General features: G+C 42.0%; 1 protein-coding gene across 5 annotated transcripts in view; it reads right to left on the bottom strand.

The window, feature by feature from the left end:
- Positions 1–17,103, bottom strand: part of LOC115568979 (ecto-NOX disulfide-thiol exchanger 2-like) — a 179,201-nt gene that overhangs the window by 59,068 nt on the left and 103,030 nt on the right. For all 5 annotated transcript variants that reach the window (XM_030396780.1, XM_030396781.1, XM_030396782.1 and 2 more), the window contains one exon: positions 1,330–1,485. In XM_030396780.1, coding sequence (XP_030252640.1) covers positions 1,330–1,485 — 156 coding nt within the window. The remainder of the gene's footprint in view (positions 1–1,329; positions 1,486–17,103) is intronic.

Here is a 17,103-nt window from a genome sequence, read left to right as displayed (position 1 = left end):
ATCAATGTTTTTTTTCCAAGAAGAACAGAGTTCAGTTCACCTTTTTGCTATGAAACAATTGAGTAATGAGCAGATGTAAATCTACTCAGATAGACGTGTGTGTTGGGTCTCCAAGCCACCCTCTGTTCCATTGTCTTTTTCCCTTCATCAGAGAGTTTTCTCTGCTCAGCCAGCACGTTTGTTTTGCTTGTTGTTTGTGTAACCCTGCATATAATCCTGCCCAGAAACTCATTTTGGTCAGAGAGAATTCTATGGCCTTGATGTGAACTTTGAGTCTCCACCACACAGTGAACACAACTCTCCTGAACCAGCTCTGAAATTTTTAACATCTCACTCTCACCGGAAGACAGCCATCATCGTCCCTGTACCTAAAAAGTCTGCTGTGTCTAGTCTTAACGACTATCGCCCTGTGGCACTTCACCCCCATCGTGATGTTGAAGCGTTTCGAGAAACTGGTCCTCCAGCAAATCAGAGAAAACATCCCCGCCAGCCGTGGCCAGTATGCTTTTAGAACTAACAGATCCACAGAGGATGTCATATCCATTGCCCTCAAAACACCCGTATATATTTATGTCAAGGTCTGTGAGTGCAAAAGAGAGCGTGCTTTTTCTTTTACATATGCATATGTAACGGACATAACCCGACAGAGACCCTTTGACCTGGAACTAGTAGCTGGAGGACTCAGAGGTGATCAGGTAATTAAGTGGATTTGACCCCTTAAACACGAGGCGGGAGGAGAGGAGATGCAGTGTACGATACAGAGAGAGAGAGAGAGAGAGCACCATATATGTATATAGTACAGTACAACAAGCAGGTGAAGACAGATTAAGAGAAGATACGGCGATAAGCATAAGCTGAGCTAAGTAAGAGGACACAGTCTATCACCTCTTTGGCCTGGCATATTGTAGACAGCAGCACTGCGTTATGTGTTCACAGAGGTCAATCCTCCAATTATACATTCACAAAAAAAGTGAACGCCCGCATGCATACACACACCTCCTTTAATTCCTCCCCTCCCCTCCCTCCCTCCCTCCCTCGCTCCCTTCTTTCCTTCCTGATCAAACGTGAATGCAAATCAGCTATGCTCCGCTGGGTAGCAGTACTAAGAGGTATTAAAGGTGACATTAGGGAGGAATTTTCTTCGTTGTCACGCAATATCTGGAACGTATCCGCAGCCCAAACGTGAGAAAGAGGACAGAGATAAGTCATAGATAATGCAGACGGCTGCATGGATAAATAAAACATGCACGCTGAGGATGGGTCAGCTCGCAGCATTTCCGTGATGCTTGTATCTCTTGCAACAGCAGCGATAACTACTATGACACTTACTGGGGTTGGGAGGAAACAGCGTGCAGCTCTTGCAGTGGATGATCTCCTTGACAACTGGTACATCTTGGGAAACAGGCGGGGGAGCCAGGCCCAGGCCGGGCATCAAGGGATTTATGGGGGCAATGCCAGTCATCAGCCCGAGACCGGGGTCAAAGTCTGGAATCAGGAGAGAAACATGGATGAGAATACATAGCAAGTAACGCGGCAGCTGCTCGGAGAGGCAGCGGTGACACGCCGTGCACACACATTAAGGAATTAGCTCCCGTCTGTCTCCAAACTGGTTATCAGTCACGGCTAACCTTTGCCGTGGCATCATTTGAGCACTCGCTGGCTGTTTCATGTTCCATTTTACATTGTGTACTTCCTCCAGGAACACAGAGCAACACTTCTGTCAACAGTGGTGACACACAAGCAGTTTATAAATAACTGAATATGTCAGCTGCTCATGAATAAATCATCTGACGAAAAAACATGAATATTTAAACTATTTTTACTTAGTCTCTTGTCTTTTTTCTCATTCTCTCTCTCTTTCTGCTGGTGAGTTTCCTTTCTGGAATTTCTCTCTGTCACACACAACACTCTCATCAACTATAACATGCCGTCTTTCATGCTCTCTATCTCCCCCTCTCTTCCTCTTTATTCTTTGAATGATGACCTGTAACATCACAGAGAAATTTTTTGAAATCAGACGCCGCAGTCACAGGTACTGATTTAGACTGCACCTGGGCATGCACACAAACACACACAAACACACACACACGCGCATTCATATTCTCTCTACGGCTTTTTTTGAAATGGAAATACATTGCCCTCTCCCATGAGTCTCCCCACTGCACCTGCAGGAGACAGCGGCAGAGAAAGGAGGCCATTGTGTTCATGTGTCGTGTGTAATGAAATGCTGTGCATGCCAAGTCTCCATCCCCATGAGTGACAGAAACTTGACTGAGACAAAACTGAAATGAAAGCACAACAAAACACTGATGCAATGCTCACTCCAGAGGAATGGTTGAGTTTTTTTGCGTCCTGGAGGAGTTGACAGAGGAAGAGTAATCTAGCTCGATGAGCCATTATGCAGTCGAGTAGTGGGAGGGACGGAAAAAAGTTATCAGTGACATGATGCATCCGAACTAAACACCATCAAGATGAGGAGCTGCGATACTACAGCGGTTCGGCCGGCGCTCTCTGTCTCCTGTTGATGACCCTGACATCCGTCTTTAGCCAGGTGACAGAGGGAGAGGAGGCGGGTGATAACGAAAACACTGCCGGGTTGCCAGAGCGATGAATGACTTGCTCTGGTGAGCTGGAGGAGAGGAAGATGGATAACACGGAGGGGGAGAGATAAGTGATGCAGGAGTGAAGCATCAAAAGGGAAACAGAGCCATAAAATCTGATCCAATTATTACTACAGCACACCAGGATGTAGTGTTTTCCATTAAATCTGTATCTCTGGATCTGTCTGGGGTGGTCACAGATGTCACTAATTGTATTCTTATCTGGATTTGTTGAGACAGAAAAACAATAGCTGTCTGATGAATAACGGTGCTGTTATGGAAAGTATCTTTTTTCACAATATCCAGGCTTGTTATTGTTTCTGGGCCAGATTTTGTTGGACAGCCTCCCCTTGTATTTTACAATCAGAGTATTAAATCAGTACGAGGAGGGAACGTCAGTAAAAGGTGGATTTTTCAGGAGTCAGCGCTTTCAGCACCGAATATAACATTAACTGTTCTGCACTTTAAGGTTATTTATAGCTATAATAAGTGAGCGGCTTTTAATACCACACTGAAATTAAGAGAAACCAATCAAACCCTTGAAGGTAAGAAAATTCACTGCTGTATGGTGGGAATCATTCTACACAGATGAATTAGAAGAGCAGGGCTTTTTTTCTTTGCAGGTTGAGGATTAATACACATTGCTTTACATTACAATCTGCAGCACCTGCGTATCAGCTACCCAACAATAAGCTCCTATCCTAAATGTCAAGAATAAAGGCTCGGAGCTCATGTTTTAGGCACAGACTGTATATAACATGGACACAGTCTCAGTGACGTCACCTACGAGTTCCTGAAGCTCAGTGTGGTCGCCATTTTGGCAGTGAAGCGTGGGTGGAATTGATGGACGCCATATGAAGCCTGGTTGCTGAGAGCTAGTGGCTAGCTATCACTCAAAGTGTCAACTCCCTTGATTATGTACAACTTTAAAGGGATGTTCCGGTGTTAATTTAATCCATGGTCTAAATCACCGTGAAACTGTGTTAGACTCCCTCTCGAGAGATCAAGTTAGCAGACCGCTAATTTAACTCTGTTTTTAGCATCCCAATAGCTTCCCTAGCTAAGCTAGCGGAGGTTAGATGCCCCGGACTATGTGCTGAGACCCTGTTTGTACTGTTGCTGAAGTTTGGTGCTGTTCTGAGCATTATTTGTGGCTTTTTGGTGGCGGTTTATATTTGGACCCATTTACTGCAGTGTATTGTTGTCGTGCGGTCGTTTCTGAGGTTGATAAAACTCCGTAAATTAGCGATCTGCTAACTTGATCTCTCGAGAGGGAGTGTAACACAGTTTCACGGTGATTTAGACCATGGATTAAATTAACACCGGAATATCCCTTTAAGCTTGATTGAATGTCATTTAAATAAGTGAGTAATTAAAATCCCACCCCAGTACAGCTGTCATGAACGTACCAAGCTGTAAACATGTTTTACTTCTGCTGTAAAGTTAGGCAGTTTAACACGGGGTCTTGTGCTAGAGGAGCCTGCCTCAAGTGGCCGGTGGTGAGGTCGTCGCCAGGCTTTAGGTCCTTTGATGTGAAAATATCAGATTTACCCCCAGTCACAGAAAAAAAGGGTGTTCTGGTTAAAGTTCAGCCTCTTCTGCATGGCAGCTGACATCTCTGTCAGCCAAAGTGGAAAACACTCCAGACGGCAAAAGATGAAGGGTTGCAAGCATCTGCTTCACAAGCGCTTTAGCCAACTTCTCTAACATTCATCACCAGGCAAGGGGGCAGAAAGGTCATGCATCACACCAGTGTGCCCTCGAAAATACTCTGCATGGCTCCCTCGGATTTTCCATGACCCCTCTTCTATTTTTATAAAATTTAGGACAGGTTATTTAGAGGAAGGACGATTACAGATTCAAAGATCTAGACTGAAAACCGGAAGCAATCAGGCCCGCGCTATCTGGTCGAATGAAAAATAAGATTGTTTGTCTTACTGTCTTATTGTATACTTTAGTTTTGTCTATCTTTGGCTTGTCTTCGTCTTTCTGGCCTCATTTTAGCTCCAATCTGGCTCCTGAGTAAGTGTTAAAAATCAGAACCTGTCTGCTGACTCAGATCTGACAACGCCATCACTACCATGACAAGGAGACAGTTTTACGTCAGTAACCTGATACTGTTATTACACTTGTTGTTGGTCGTTTGCAGTTTTGGCAGGAGTACGACTTAGTTAGAGCACTGAAGACAAAGACAAAGGAGAAAAAAAAACAGATATTCAGTCAAAGCTTGAAGGCACATTCCGTCGATTCAAGTGGGGGAAGAGTTGGATAGAAAATGGACGTGGATGCAATTGTTACTCTGTACACGCATGACTTTTCACCATCCCTTGCAGTACATACTGATGGAGGATACGGCTGATGTCCTGAATGGATATGAACAGCCGTCTGAAAATTTGACATATGAGCAGCTATAACAAACTGAGCCTGCAGACCTGCTGGGTAGATGTACGTTTCCAGCTGCACGCCGTGCCTGTAAAATGTCTATTCATGCAAAAAGATTAGCATTAACGTATTCTTTCTGTCAGTCAAAATGTGTTTCTGTTAATGTTCCTGGTTTTATGTTCTGCTCTCTGTACAAAGGATTAAATGAGGCTCTGTCTGACCCAGGAAAACACTGGGATCGGACAAAAAGTCGTCTCCAGGGTTACATTTCGGCCTCACCTGCTTCCAGCACGATGAACTCAGGTCAGCACTCTACCTTCAACAGACATGATCCGACTGCTCAGGGCTCAGTTTCTCTGTGTGTTTGCTTCCTTCTACGCCTTCACATTTCTGCATTGTTAGTTTGTTTATCTGTTTCGCCTCGTTTCCTCTGCCATCGTAATCCTTTAAGGCTCCGATCTGATATTTCTTTACTTTACGTGCACACAAACGCCTGAAGAAATTCATTTTCATGTTCTGTAGTGTTCACAACTTAACCGCTGATTGAGGGCAAATTAAGATCACATTCATAGTGAGAACTAATCTGATTAGGAGCGTGGATGACTCACCTCGAATGACTGCCATGAGTGTTATTTGTTTTAGCATATTTCAAAAATATCCAATATTCTGTTTAACCCCTTAATCCAATAACAGAATGCAAAAGTTCACAGAAATGTCAGGATGAAAACGAGACAAGAAAAAAAAGACTCAGAACATGTTCCATCAGTAAAATTGTACCCAGATTCAATTGGAGGCAGCAGATTGGATTTCTGGGCACATTTTGTTGGTTCATGTTGTGTTTCTTGTTTGTGAGGATAAAAAAAAAAAAAAAAAAGACACTGACTTCTTGTTGACATCTCCAGCAGAGCAGTGATGGCGTTTAACAGAGAGACAAACGATCCAGCGATATGAAGCATCACACTAAATGTCATGTTTTGCTCCAAGTCCAAGAGAATCAGAAGGGTGGGGGGGGGGGGGGCTCTTTCTTTAGCACCGGCACTCGGCAATCACACTGTCAAATCATACAATCAAAATCCACAATAGAAGACAAATAGATACACATTCTTCCTCCACTCACAGCCATCTCAGTTGAATGTAACAGACTGGAGAGACTGAATTAGCAGCTTTTTTGCTTTCTCAATGTTCCACTCTCTTCGGGAGCTTTTACACTGAGCGATTTTGGGCTATCTTACTTCAAAGTCGACAACTGAAAGTGAAAAAATGGGAAAACTTTAGTCATCGGTCAAAAAGCGGCGGACGTACTATCAGAGAACTCTTCTGATAGCTGCATTTAAGCTGCATTCACATGGATTAATGGCTGACGGCAGATGACAGGCGAACAGCACCGTGTGTGGAGAGCTGACAATATGTTGCCATGGTGATGTATCATCGTTTACAAAGAGCGAGATAAAATATAGTAGATACGATTATTCTGTGTGCATCATTATATCTAATCATTTCCTGGTAATGCATTTAGGAAATGCAGCTTTCCCTCCGTAACGTAAATTCACTCATTCATTTCAAACATGGGTCGTGAAAAAAAAAAAAAAAAAAAGAGAAACAAAAAACATGAGCTTCTTGTTATCCAGATCGATTATGTTTTTTCTTTGTGTGAAGGGGGAAAAAAATTAGACAACTGCAGATTGAATAAAATTATAGAAGTGTTAGTCCACAGAGGGGGGCGGAGGGATGCTCTTGTCAATCAAACCCCGAGCATGAGGTCCACGTTACAACATCGACCAGGAACAACAGTCTACACACATACGCGCCATTTAAGCGTATGTGCGTGTGCAGGAAGCAGCAGAGACGTGCGTGATGAGATAATATGTGCTCTCTCCTCTTCCAGGGGAGCTGATCCGGCCCTCTCATCGCTATGGCAACGACGGCGCTTCAGTCCGGAAGCCACGTTTTATGTTTCATCACTAACAGCACGATGACCCAGTATTTGAGTGGTTTCGGTGCAGAAAGGGGTCTGTGCTGAGAAACTCCTCCGAGACCCGGAGATCATGAAAGTGCCCTTAAAACAAAAACATCAAGAGAAACCTTCTAGTTCTCTGACCGCCCACACAAGGCCGCCAGTCTCTGTGTCTGTTTATCTCTGATCTCTTATTCTCTCACTTACTGTTCCGACTCCTGCTTTCTTTTTTTTTTTTTTCTGTTTCTCTGTGTGCTCCTTCGTTACTGTACATGCCACTGCTCTAAAGCATTTACACGTACAGTACACCCTCATCCTGGCACTTCATTTCTAATGTGAAATCTTTCCCGGAGGTTTGTTTAATGTAACTGCATTTCAGGCCGCCTGAGCACAGACGTGAAATTAAATCTAAGAAATATAAATTTGACTACAACAAGCTCCTGGCTATCACTGTTGTACTCCCATCACTGCCTCCACACAAGCTCTCCTCCCATTTCCCTCCTCTTCAAACTGCGATTTCCACAGTAAATGTTCCCTCTCAGCAGAGTTAGCCATGGGTGGCGGTTGTGGGGACAGAGGCAGCCGCTGTGAGGCATGCTGGGTAATATGGGTAATATTTTCTGATGAACAGACAGGCCCGGGCCTCCTGGAACTTGGCCTTTTACTCACCCTGCCAACTGCCCCCATCTGCATCTCAATTTCCCTCCTAATCTTCATCAGATATCTCTCGGAAATCCATCAACTCGTATTAACCATGATGAATTCTTCATTTAATTTTCTGCATTGTGACAGATATACCTTTACCACATTTGTTCTGCACAGACGGCACCTCTTAAACCTTGTGAAACTTTTATGAACCACAATTTCCATCGTTAATTCTTAATCCTATTCATTCTGCTCTGACTCTTTATAGCACATTAACCTCCGTCAGTCAGTTAAACCAATCACTCGCTGATCGCTGCGGTAGATCAGATCACAGAGTATGTGAATGTGCGTATTTGTCTGTGCCGAGCGAACACAGCAGAGAGAACCATGGGAAATTCTCCTCATTCTCTTCATTCAAAAACACTAAAACCTGAGCAATTCCACTCACGTTTGTGATCGTTTTTGTGTGCGACTCGGGGGGTAAGAAACGGTAAATTACTCCACACATGTTTCTCAGTCCTAGAAGAAGCTGCCTTGTGGACTCCATCCAGTAACATTTCTAATAAGAGTCCCAACCATCCAATCAATGCCATTACAGCTTCTAATAGAAACATCTATTTCTATAATGGGAGCCTATCATAAATGCTGTTGTTGTCCTGGAGTGCTGTAAGTTAATAGAACTGCCATATTGCAGTGAATACGAATGAAGACATTCACTGACTATTCATTATCATTTACTAAAAGGCTGTTAGTGGTTTCAGTCTTACAGCTGCAGCACCAGAATCTGCAAGCATGAAAAACACTTAATCCCTTCGAGCCGACTCCGACTGCTAACCTCCAAATGTAGCAGGGCAAGTGATCATTGGATTGGAGTCAATACGTCCTGTACTTTGGTATAAAAAGGACCGTGCTGTGCCAACGCAGTTAGCAGATATTCTAAATGGCAGTACGCAATATAAATGAACATCTATAACCTTCAGGAAGCCACAATAAAAAAACCAAGGCCCTTTTAATGCTTTGTGGAATTTAATTTGAGGCTAAGTTAAGAGAAGAAAATTAACAAGGCTGCAAAACCGGCCTATTACTGATACTGCATAACTAATTACAGTGGCGATACCTTAGAATGAGCTGCACAGGAAAACAAAAGACACCAAAGAAAACAAATGTTGTGAGGCATGAAATCAAATTGGGTTTAGGCCTAAAGCTGGCAGCGAGCATATTGCTTAACAAGCGCTTTTACTCTTCATGAAAATGTAACTCCGGGGTAAATAATCACTAATTAGCCGACAGTTTAATATTTCTGCTCAGCCACTGGCAGTTGGTTTCAGTTGAACATACTGTTGCTTGCAGCAACCTCTGCTGGCATTTACAGTTTAAACTCCCAGGTCGGACGAGATTAACGTGGCAGGAATTAAATACGTACGAAATGTGACGGTTAAAGGTGCGTTCTGCAGGATTAGCTAACAGAGAATATCAGTATGTACTTACAGCTATCATTACAAAGTCCTTCTCTCCTGATGGCTTCAGTGTTGTTTATGCCTATAGGCCAAGTTTCCATCTGCCAGATTACCATAAAAAAAACAAGTTTGACCTCCATTTTCACACGAGTCAAATGTTACACTGAGCTGATTAATAAGTAAATACAGCAGAAGGACAGGCAGCTCATCCGGTGGAAAACAAAAACAAACTCTGGGAGCAAATTTTAAAAAACCGGAACATGGCTCCAGATGGGATTCAAACTGCAGGAGAAACAGCGAGGTTGTAACGGCTGCTTGGAATGTGCGATTCCAACATCCAAACATCATTTTGTATGTGTAAAATATAGATATAAATCTAAATAATCTGTCACTGTGACTTATTGTTTGGTCAACAGAAGTTGGTTTTCAGCTGAACGTTCTGTCGCAGCAACAACTGAACAGGTTTGCAGCAGTTTACCAGTTTTTAGGGACGAGACAGACAGGTACAGCATCACATCGTGTACATTACAGCTACTGAGAAAACGATTCAGGTTGACACTTCCGGTGTCTGCCGATGCTATCAAAGTAACATAATATCATAATTGAAACATTTGAAGCACTTAAGGCTTTGGAAACATCAGCTAAGCAAAACTAATAGTGAGAGTAGTTTCTACTCAATAAAGATGCTTACCTAAATCTCCTTGAATGAATGATACATGATACCAATCGCTGTAAGAAACAGGATAAGCATTAAGCGCCAGAAGTCACGCCCATAACTCGCGCAATGTGTTATAGTAGCACTAGTCTGCAATCAGTCACCAAACTACGCTGTCTGTCGTTGTCTAAAGCTATTGCATTGCTTATAGAGCATTCTAGGTAACATTTCTGTTGGGCAATCTATATATTTCACTCTTTTGATTTTATCAGTGTGGACTTGTCATTTAGATCCCTATAAAACTTAACACTGTTCGTTCACATCGACTTTTAGTTAATTATTGGTGGCTGACTTTGGACCAAGAATCTCAACAACTGTTGGATGGGCTGCCATGAAATTTTGTAAAGATGTTCACGTCCCCCAGAAAAGAGGTCCTAATGATTTGGGTGATTATCTGACTTTACATCACCACGAGGAGGCTGACTTATTTTCTATTTTACTGACATGCCTTGAAAACTTTTGGAGGATTATTTAATGACATGATAAACTAAATACAAGAAAATAGTTTTTGATTCTGACTAAATTATTGGCAGGTTTTCCAGAAGATAACGAGATGTAATCGGCACAAAAAGAAACCGCCTCAATCATTCTCTACAGGACAATGTGAGAATAATGATTCATAAAGTCTCCTCAAAACTCTTGAAAAGTGAAGTTATATCCCTGAGATAAAGTTCCTTAGACATAGCTGCCATAGTGAATAAATCCTGCCAGATTTAGAGATGAGAGTGTCTGTGTGTCTGCGATAATAAGAAGTAGCTTGTAAGGTTGTAAGGTCAGAGAGAGAGAGAGCGAGAGAGAGAGAGAGCGGGGAGGAAGACAGAGAGGAAGACCAAAACAGAACGGCAGACATAATCATTTCTGACAGAGAGGGGAGAGATAGAGGAGAACCATTTTTCTGGCTATTCTCCGGTATTCTGCTGTCATCCCAGTGTGGGTGTGTGACTCAGTGATACAACAACCTCCATTCAATATCCCAATAATAACACCGCTTCAACCTATACAACCTCTATTCACCGAACACGACCATAAAGATATCTATCATATATCGATCAATAGACTCCTCATCTTTATGGTCAACGCAACTCAAATTGAATACAAGTTTACCTGGCTGGAATTCAATAACTTTAAGCTGCACCGAACAAAATAGCAACTCTACTGTGTCCACAAGGAAGTTATTTTTAAAACAAAAGCGACAGAGTAGAACATTTCTTTTTAGGATTTCACATATCCAACATGGCAGAGTAAGGCTGCACAATGTGGTTTAAAAATGACTTATTGTGATTAATTTGACAGATTGATGTGATTGACTATATTTCATGCACTTTCACTGAAACAAACCAACAAAATCATGATGATGTGACGTTTGTTGCACCGAAGATCAAATTCGTAGGCCAGAGCGTCTCTGCAGCACGACAGTACTTCACTATGAATCTATTTCGCTGCACATTTTACCTTTATTCACACAAAACTGGAGCTTCTTACAATTTGGATATTGCACTTAGTCATACTGCATGTATTTAGCTATGATTTAGCGTAACTAAATCAAAACCAATGAGGGAGAAACTATGTTGACACTAAACCTGCCATCCTACACATATAAACAACAAATAAACTGATATTTAAAAGGCACAAGGGAACTTCACCCTATAAATCATTAAATCGTGTGTAACGATCTCTTATAATGACAGCTGACTGAGCACTAGTTGGTAACATTGCATTTCTTCCATTTATTCATTGAAGGGTTGAAAGACAAGTAGAGTTCATCTTGACATCATTCTGTGTTTATTAATACCCGGTATTTCTGTAATAAGCTCTAAAAAAACAACAGTAGTAGTTCATGTAAGATCTGAACGATATTTTATGTATCATTAGGCCATAACAGATCAAAACTCTGGGACAATTAGGGCAGGATTTGGGATTCTGGACGACTGCTGTAACATCTTGTCACCCTAAACAGAGTAAGCAGGAGTATTGGCTTGAAAACAGGCGATTAAGTGAGGGTCTACATGGTTAACTCGAGAGTCAAGCGTGCAGTATTTCTGTCTTTGTGCGTACACTGATCTTTTTGTTCGTGTCATGAATAGTTCTGCGTGAGCTGAGCTGATTGTTCAGTTGCAGTAATGGGGCTGATGACAGCTCACACTGTTTGAAAGGAGAGCGTCTTAATATAACTCCTCTTCTGAACCAATAAGTGACAAGTATGTTTCGTGTGATGTTTGCTCTGACCTTTACTTGTTATGCCACTGACAAATCGATAAAGATGATTGCAGTGTTGAGATGTATCGTTTTTGTAAGCTTCATCAAATTCAGATGACGTGCGTGACGGACAAATAAACTAATTCAGACTGACGCCAAGCCCGCCTCATGAAAACACTGTTACAACTAAAAATAAAGCGGCCCAGTTACAGAGTGACAAATGACTCTCGGAAAGTGACAGATAACATAAATTATATCAAATTAAGGCAGTTTTTCCGGCTGAAAAGTGACACTTTTGCAAAAGGACGTCCTCATTCACTCTGTCATATAATATGTCCACACCATTAATACTTTATTAATAACAGTAATAATCCACAATACAGCACTTATCCAAAGGCAGGACTGACAAAGTGCTTGACAGTCTGTTAATGCAGCTGTCCGGACAATACCGATTTAATAATCGAGGATGAAATGCAGGAACTCTTAAATTAAAGGAAATCTGTCATTTTTTGGGATATTAATCTTGTTTTCTTACCAGCAGTCAGAAGAGAAAATCGATATCAATTTCATGTGTCAGTTCAGTACAGAGACACGTCCCATATGTGATCAGCCTCGTCTAAAAACAGGCTGCTAACAACTCCAAATCTGTCGTACGAACACGTACAGTACATTGCAGTATTTTGCACGTGTAGCATAGCGAAAGACACACTGTGACATAATGACCAGTTAGCAGTATGTCAACTTCTTAAAAGTCTTGTCGGTGTTGGTGGGTTTAAAGACCGTGCACAGCCATGGTACACCCACACAGGTGTTGATTACTGCACCTGTTCAGACGTTTTCTCTGGACTGTGTGGGCGCGCGCAGACTGTGCTTGATTGACACCTCCCTAATTCTCATGTAAGCTTCGTTTCAGCTGCTATTGCAAGTAAAAAAATTAGAGCTATATTAATTATTATTGGATCAAAGAGCCTGGGGACATTATTTAAACATAACATAACCACCTTTGATTGGAACAGAGGCTGAATAACAACTGTTCAAGTGTGCAGAGCCATTAAACTCTTTTAACCAACTGACTTCTGACTACAACCCAACTGACTCTGGATTTTTAGGCTACTACTGACACATGGGCTGATGGCATTTTTTAAACAAACCATCTTCTCGAAGATCCCTTAAACAAAAGAATTATGACCAAGAACATTTTGGGGGTAAACCAGACTGTGCTCTTTGGTGGTCAGACTAAATAATGGTGACATCGTCACTAAATTAACCCTAAACTACTTGTCAGCACCAATACCAAATATCTGTATTAATCTTATCAAGTCTATCCCGAATACACTGTTAGGACTCCAAAACTTCTGCTACGATTATGCATGAATTTTCATGCTTTTCCAGAGAGAGAAGGGGGATAGTAGAAACAATATGATTTATCTTACTTTCCTCAAACTTGCTGTAATCATGTACTTTGCTGTAAGTCTAACTGGAGACGAAGGAAGGAGCAAACCCATTAGCCAATGTCTAGACGAGCCAGTGATGAACTGCTGCGAGTGCTTGGGCCTTCATCATCAGAAATACGACCACGTAGGTCGACTGTGAAACCAGCTTATTGCGACCAACACTAAAGTTTCGCGTTAGGCAGTGACCTCTAGTGGCGGAAGAAATAATACACCAGCAAAGGAGGAAATTAAGCACAGAAAGAGGGACAAGTCAGGGAGGTTGAGGGTAGATCGTGAGGACAAATATCACGGGACTTTCGACCAGGAAACCAGTGTTTGTGTCCAATGCTGAGTCATTTCAACGTACTAATGTAGTTAAGTTACGTCATGTACATTTTCTGTAATAGCTAAAGCTAATAATGTTCTGGTACGCCTGTTGCTGATACATTGCAATGGTCATATTGTTTTGGGAACAGAGATGTATATCATGTTGGCAATCATCCTGTTAAGTCATTTTCAGACGTTACGGCATGAGGACATGTTCTTGTGCATGGACAGCAGAAATGCTCCCACGCACGGACTGTTCTGTGCACTTGTATTTTAATGTGACTGGTTTTCGTTTCTCTGCAGATTTTCGGCTGATTCATGTAATAAATTAACTCCATTTATCGTTCTTTACCAGTGGCTTGCCTCTTCATTGATGCACCCAATGGAACGTGTTAGATGTTTTTGCTAGAAACAGAAACAGAGTCAGGACCTCTATCTTTGATGTCATGATGGCTGACTTACTAGCTAACAGGATGCAACAACAAGAGAGTTTAGGCTTTATTTTTCTCTTTTGACTTTTAAACTTTCCAGTATGACTTTTAAACTTTCTAGTTTCTAGTGCTGAGAAAAGCTTTTCTCTCTTCAGTTAACTCCGAAGATGGGACTGATATTAATCTTCTCACATAAATTCGAGTATGACAGCAAACAAGCCAAATGTTTTTACCAAATGTTTGGGCATTCGTTTAAAAAATATGAAGAAACCTGCACATTAATCTTACACACACTGTTCAGGTGGAAAGCGACCTGGTGACCTTTTTCTAGTTTAGAGTCAAAACAGAGCAGCATTCTTTTAGTCACGACTGAGAGTCGTAATTAATCCACCTGGATCAGTTCAAAGACAATAAAACACAACACAGAACCGAGAGCGTGCGCCTGCATCTTTTATAGCTCGCCTTAAGTTATGCTCTTTGCCTTTCCTGTGTGTGTGGGAGGCTCAAGGGGGATGGGATGCATTTGCGTGTGCTACGTGCAGAGTGGTTCAGTAGGTTCAGAGCTAACAGACTGGAAGCTTGACCATACATCTCTCTGCTAAGTCTAGTGAACGTATGGATTATGGATGGAGTGCCGTGAAGGTCAGGTTTACTGCTGGAAGGCCTTCTTTCAGCTGTCTGTTTAAGTGCAGGCTGAACAGCGAGTGTGGACGCACAGTCATAACTCAGACAGCACTTAGCAGCCAACTTTGATTGACCTGAGATTTCCTCCTCATAAATGGTTAAACGGAGAGACAGATAGAGATGGTCGGAGTTGAGGAAAAGAAAATGAGCTGGTAGGAGTACTTCAAACTGAATTATTCCATTCTGGCTGACGAAGTGTCGGCTTGTCTGTCTGCAGATGGATAATACTCAGCTCCGCTGAGACAAAAGTACCCCACTGATTTCCTTATGAGCGTGGAGATTATATAATACAGTTCTATTCAGAGGGTAGAAAAAAACCAATGCTCTCACTGAATGACTAATGATGTTTAAACAAAGGATGTTTAAAGAAGATGTGATCTAAACTACAGATTTAAAGGATTAAAAGAGAGATATTTTAGCTATTATTTCAGTATTTCATTGAATGGATGTGTACTGCAGCAGAACCCAGTACATCACATGTGCTGTTTGAGTTTTTCAGTGTGACGGGCTGAAACCGTGGAAGTGCTCGGCTCTCTAAAACACAAAACGAGCAGTGTGTGCTCTAATGTGGCTGTGGGTTATAGTGGCTGACTCAGCTGTAATGAGACATTAATGAAGATGTTGGGTAATTTGGGCTGGCGAGGGAGAAAGAGAAAGAGGGAGGGGGATTAGAGAAAGGGAGGGGAGGAAGGAAGAGGCAAAAGGTAGGGAAGCACCAGCTGCTTTTCCAGATGATCCACGCGGGGACACGCAGCTGTCCTCTTTGCCCGACTATCCTCCCTCTCCATCTCTTTCTCCGCCCTTCTCTCCTCTCAACGCCGCCCTTCAGGAAGTGCTTCAGCAAAACGACTTTAATGGAGATATACTACCGCAACTAAGGCTTGATCCTTTGTATGCCACACAGATCAAACTCCCTCCACACAGCTCCAACTCAACGCGTGGGTAAGAGTGTTTCCCTCCCATCTCCATCACGCTGGACAGCTCCACACTCTGTCGGTAATGTTTATGATACTCTTGAAAGGAGAGCCGGCAGAGGCCAGTCTGAGTGTGAGAGCAGTAAACACCACAAATGAAATTCAATAAGGGGAACTGGTACAGAAGGGCAGCGACGTGCACATACACTTATTTTATATATGGACTCAGAGACATGAACAGTATGTGAGGACAAATATGAAAAGCACACGTTAAGCGCCATTAATAACAGGGCTGGAGTGAATAGTGGGTAAACATAAGCTAAGATTAAGCTACGCTAATATTATTAGTATTTTATTGCAGAGGATTGTTTACTGCTTGTGTGATCCAAACATTTTCAACACCTCCAGTCCACAAGCCGAAAACAAAGATGTAATTGTTTTCCAAATTCACAATATGTTTTAATCCAACAAAATATTCAGCTAAATCCGTACTCGTGGCATGAAGTCTTTCAAACAGAACACTGCCAATATCTATTTTAGATCTAACACTGTTATAAAAGGTAGTACGTATCGTAACGACTTTATACCAGCAATAAACAGCTTTTGCTACCTTATCATTCTGAAGTTAATACTGATTACACAGAACAATGGCTATAGAAAAATGACACCATCCATGTACGGATTGACCCCATAAACCCTCACTGTGCTATTTTGGCAAGAAGGAAGTGCGACTGCCATTGCATAATTTTCCCTTGTTGTAATCCCCAGGTAACAGTGGAGCAGCTGCAGATGAAAAAGAATCCCGCTGATGGAAGAGGCAAAGAAGGAGAAGTAAAACAAGAGTGAACAGACGGATATTCAGTTGATGAAGAGCGCCGGTGTTGTGACAAAGTCTGTTCCCATGTTGATAAGTGTTCCCCTTCAACACTTGGACTTGAGACTGGAGAGGGGGAGGAGTTGAAAGTTGCTATTTCCACTTTTAGTCATTATAAATAAAAGATCGCATTATGTGTCTGCAATCGCGTGACACTCTGCCTTCCATTGAATCCTCTGAATTGCTTTTGTTTTGGGTTTTTTTTTTCTCAATTTTGTTGGAGGACATTTTTGGATGATTTTGTTTTTGTTTTCAAGGTGACAACATCATAAACTATATATAAGCTTCATTACAAAACCTCAGGAGAAGCTTTGAATGTACAAAGAGTTAAGACAGCATTTGCTCTATTAAATACAGGAGAAAACATCCCACCAAGGAGAGAACAGAGATGGAGAGTGAAACAGTGGAACCTTTCTTTGTGTCATACCTGGAAAGTTTGAATTGTAAAAGACTGAATGTAGTGTTTTTATTCAACAATGAGCTGCTCTCTG

This window comes from Sparus aurata, chromosome 18, assembly GCF_900880675.1.
Source record: "Sparus aurata chromosome 18, fSpaAur1.1, whole genome shotgun sequence".
NCBI classification, from domain to species: domain Eukaryota; kingdom Metazoa; phylum Chordata; class Actinopteri; order Spariformes; family Sparidae; genus Sparus; species Sparus aurata.
The sequence above is the reverse complement of the archived record's forward strand: the minus strand, read 5'-3'. Positions and strand labels throughout refer to the sequence as shown.